Source organism: Cydia fagiglandana, chromosome 21 (assembly GCF_963556715.1).
Source record: "Cydia fagiglandana chromosome 21, ilCydFagi1.1, whole genome shotgun sequence".
Classification (NCBI taxonomy): Eukaryota; Metazoa; Arthropoda; class Insecta; order Lepidoptera; family Tortricidae; genus Cydia; species Cydia fagiglandana.
In genome coordinates this window covers 6,667,664-6,671,623 of record NC_085952.1, presented here as the reverse complement: position 1 = coordinate 6,671,623, position 3,960 = coordinate 6,667,664, and the positions used below count along the sequence as shown (strand labels likewise).

At 36.4% G+C, this 3,960-nt stretch overlaps 1 protein-coding gene across 1 annotated transcript; it reads right to left on the bottom strand.

The window, feature by feature from the left end:
- Nucleotides 1-952: 952 nt before the first annotated feature.
- LOC134675038 (uncharacterized) lies at nt 953-3,002 on the bottom strand. The gene is made up of 3 exons (XM_063533184.1): nt 2,532-3,002; nt 2,308-2,427; nt 953-2,212 (listed from the first exon to the last, which is right to left on the bottom strand). The coding sequence occupies exons 1-3, from the start codon at nt 2,665-2,667 to the stop codon at nt 1,008-1,010; spliced, it is 1,461 nt and encodes a 486-aa protein (XP_063389254.1). The 5' UTR covers nt 2,668-3,002; the 3' UTR covers nt 953-1,007.
- Nucleotides 3,003-3,960: the final 958 nt, after the last annotated feature.

Here is a 3,960-nt window from a genome sequence, read left to right as displayed (position 1 = left end):
AAGTGTCGTGTAATGATACCCCAATCTGCTGCACCAATCTCGTAGTCACAAAATCATATCAATTAAGAGTTAGAGCCCTTTCACACAGTCCAACACGATAACAGAGCCAAAAGTATTCCCGAATCACGACAAGAAATACTTCTCAAAATGCCCGTGTGTAGAGTTTGACCAGCTAGTGGCTGCACAAAAAAAAAGCGGCAAATTCAAAAAATCTTTAACTGGTAACACGAAGCATAGTGCAAAAAAAGTAATTTGATACTTGGTAATTCATACGTAATTAATTTTTGTTTTGATTAGTGACTGACTGAAGTCTGCAACGTAGCAGACTGTAAATTTAATACAGTTAGTGAGGATATCGTTGCAATGCAATTATAACCCCTGGCTTCTAATTTAGCCCACTTAAAAATTAAAAATATGATTGAATAGTTATCATTATTATCAGAGATACTAAAAAACGAAGGAACGAATTGTTAGTAGACTAATCAGTCAATCATTACAAAAATATGTAGTAAACATAAATATCTTTACTTCAACTGTACAAAAAGTAAGTTATTATATTATCCTAAGATTCCTAAGTTATAGAAAATGATACTTTGTTGTTACAAATAAATTTCAGGACTGACCATTAAACGGCACCCTTTAAATCTCATTTCTTTGGTCGTTGAAGTCAACAACCAAGGCATATGTCATAATATTGAACTTGGTTCTCATATGACATTTATATTTTTGATAGGATTAAAAATTACTTTATTTGTGTTTTATTTTGAAGTTTTGAACTCGGGTTAATTACAGGCGATTATTTATTAAGCATAAATATTTCCCTTGTGCTATTAAAGTAAACCTTCACAAGGGAAATATTTATGCTTCCCGTTGTACTTATAAAGTTAGTAATAATAAAAAGTAACATATTGTATAATGGAGCTGAACTGAAGGTAGGTGAAAGAAAACACAATTTAGTTTCAATCTACTTTTAATATTGTTAGTTTATAAAGAAGGTGCCTATTTATTTAAGAATCATAATCGAAATCGGATTCAAGAAATTCAATTCCTGACAGAGAACTATCACTGTCATTGTCACTTTCCCGAACTTCTATTATGAATGGAGCTAGTTCAGTGTCTGTAATGTTGTCCTTAGACTTGTATTTTCGTTCCACATTTATTACATGGTCTGTACTTTTTTTCCAATCTTCCGGGGTAATCATTGCAAAACATTCTCGGATCAAGTTTTCCGTATCTGAACCCGGTAGCCCCACATTTCTGCTGGCTATTTTTCGCTTTGTGAGGCTCCATATCAACTCAATAGCGTTTAGATCGCAATGGTATGGAGGCAATTTAAGGACCTCATGCCCATGCTGCTTCAATAACTCCTCTGCTGCATATATGGGACCAATTTTATTTTCCTCAACGAGGCACATCAATTCCTCCTTTTTGAAACACTCTTCATATGGGATATTATTTTCCCTTAGCCATTTTTGAATATCAGCCTTTAAGCTGTGCATGGTTGGAGGCTTATTTATTTGTGTTACATGGTAACTGGCATTGTCCATAACAATTACACTGGGCTCAGTCAAATTTGGGATTAACATTTCTCGTAGCCACTTTAAAAAATTAGAACTGTTCATGTCATCATGATAGTCAGCTGCTTTGGATTTTGTGCTAAAAACAAGCAAAGCATTGGGCACAAATCCTTGCTCTGATCCAGCATGCACTATAATATGCCGCTTACCCGAGGAAATTTTTTCAACTAAACCGGAAGTTGAAGGCCCTTGCCATGACTTCTTCGGTCTGTAATTTTGATGGACATATGTCTCATCAAGATACACAATATTTTTTCCTTCTTCCCGTTTTTTATGTATATCTCTAAGAAACCTTTGCCTCCACCCAGATATTTCAAACTTTTCCATGAGGATGGAGCGCTCTTCTTTATTTTTTTTAAACTCAAATCCGTTCTCGTGTAGTATTTTCCTCAGTGTTTCACAACATCCTGAGAATCCTATAGATTCTTTCAAATCCGCATGTAAGGCTCTTAGAGTAGGTACCTGCTTTTTGACGCAATAAAACTCATTAATTTTATTACGGATGGCTGACACATCAAAATTGTCTAAATTTGACACAGTTGGTGGCCGGGGTCGTTTTTTCCCTGGCGTATTCCATTGGCCTTGGTTAATAGAACCCTCTTTTTTAATTGTGCGTAGTGTACGAATGCTTGCACCTGAAAAAAAAACAGTTTTAACAATAGGAATTTTAACAAAAGAACACTAAAATATTAATAAACCTAGATGTGAAAATATAGATTATTTATATTACCTGTCATAGTAGACACTTTCTCTAAATAACTTGATTCTGATGCGTTATTATCAATAACATTCTTCAGTTCGCTTGCTAGCTTTTGAATAGTTTCTCTAACATTTTCGTCATCTACGCCCGCTGTAATATAAATAAATCATAAGTTTAGTAATACAAACAAATGTTCCTATCTCGTAAATTAAATTTGGTACAAGAAGCATCAACATTGTTTGATAATGACTTACCGGTCGCCTGAATGATTTCGTCCAATATTCGCTTCTTTTCTAGTAATCTCTCATTTTCGTCGTGTCGAACTTGATTATAGTTACAGATTATCTTAAATAACATGCTCCTCACACTGCTTCTAATCGGTTTAGCCATTATAATACGATATAAACTATAAACTTCCGTAACGAATGAACTAACATGAGAATTTGAGAATCTAGGTTATGTGTAAACTCGTTTGACAATATTTTTGACACTTTTGACAGCTAAAATTATTGCCATATATAGAATTCTCTAAAAACGCTTGTGCAGCGACTCGCTGGTCAAACATATGTTTGCAAATAAAAACTCACATAAATGTGACACAAATATCAATATTGTTTGGTAACAGAAGCTGTCAACATTTTGACAGTTGTTTGACACTTTTGACAGATAAAATTGTTGCCATATGAAGAATTCTGTAAAAATGCTTGTGCAGCGACTCGCTGGTCAGACTCTAATAATCTCCGAAACCACTAAGCCACCACCCCGAAGTGTCGTGTAATGATACCCCAATCTGATGCACCAATCTCGTAGTCACAAAATCATATCAATTAAGAGTTAGAGCCCTTTCACACAGTCCAACACGATAACAGAGCCAAATGTATTCCCGAATCACCACGAGAAATACTTCTCAAAATGCCCGTGTGTCATAATCTCCGAAACTACTAATCCACCACCCCGAAGTGTCGTGTAATGATACCCCAATCTGCTGCACCAATCTCGTAGTCACAATAATCATGTCCATTGAGAGTTAGAGCCCCTTCACACTCAACTACCCGACATGATAATTAGAACATCGATGTTATGGTGTTAAGGGGCCCACATGTTACCAGTTCGCCGGACGATATAAGCCTGTCAGTTGTTCGGAACTGTCATCTTTTGAGATTAACTGACAGTCTGATATCGTCCGGCGAACTGAGGACCTATAGCAATATGCATCGCAATAATGTGATTTGTAGTGTGAGATTTTAAAATATATTTTTGTAATATGTACTTACGCTAGATTTAAGGTATATATGTATGGGCCACTAGTTGCCTGAAATAAAAAAAATCATTGATTCATTCATTCAATATGTGTGCAGTTCCTTCAGGTTCAATATCTACCTACCTATTTATACATCGATTCGAGTTGCTGTTCAGTAGTACCACAGCATATAGCCTATAGGTACAGAAGACTCACTCTCTAACAAAACGCGTCTGTCACGATCAGCACAGATATGGCCGCTAGGTGGCGACAGCGGCACGCGCGGCTTATGGCAAACCCCAAAATTGGGGTCGAACGGATGTACTTTTAGCTACCTGTAGCAAAGCGATGAAATCGCGGAGAGCCACGCCTGGTAATACATAGCAGCAGTTAGTGGGACACCGATACCTATAGGTTATCACTTCGAGTAATGTGAAAGGTCT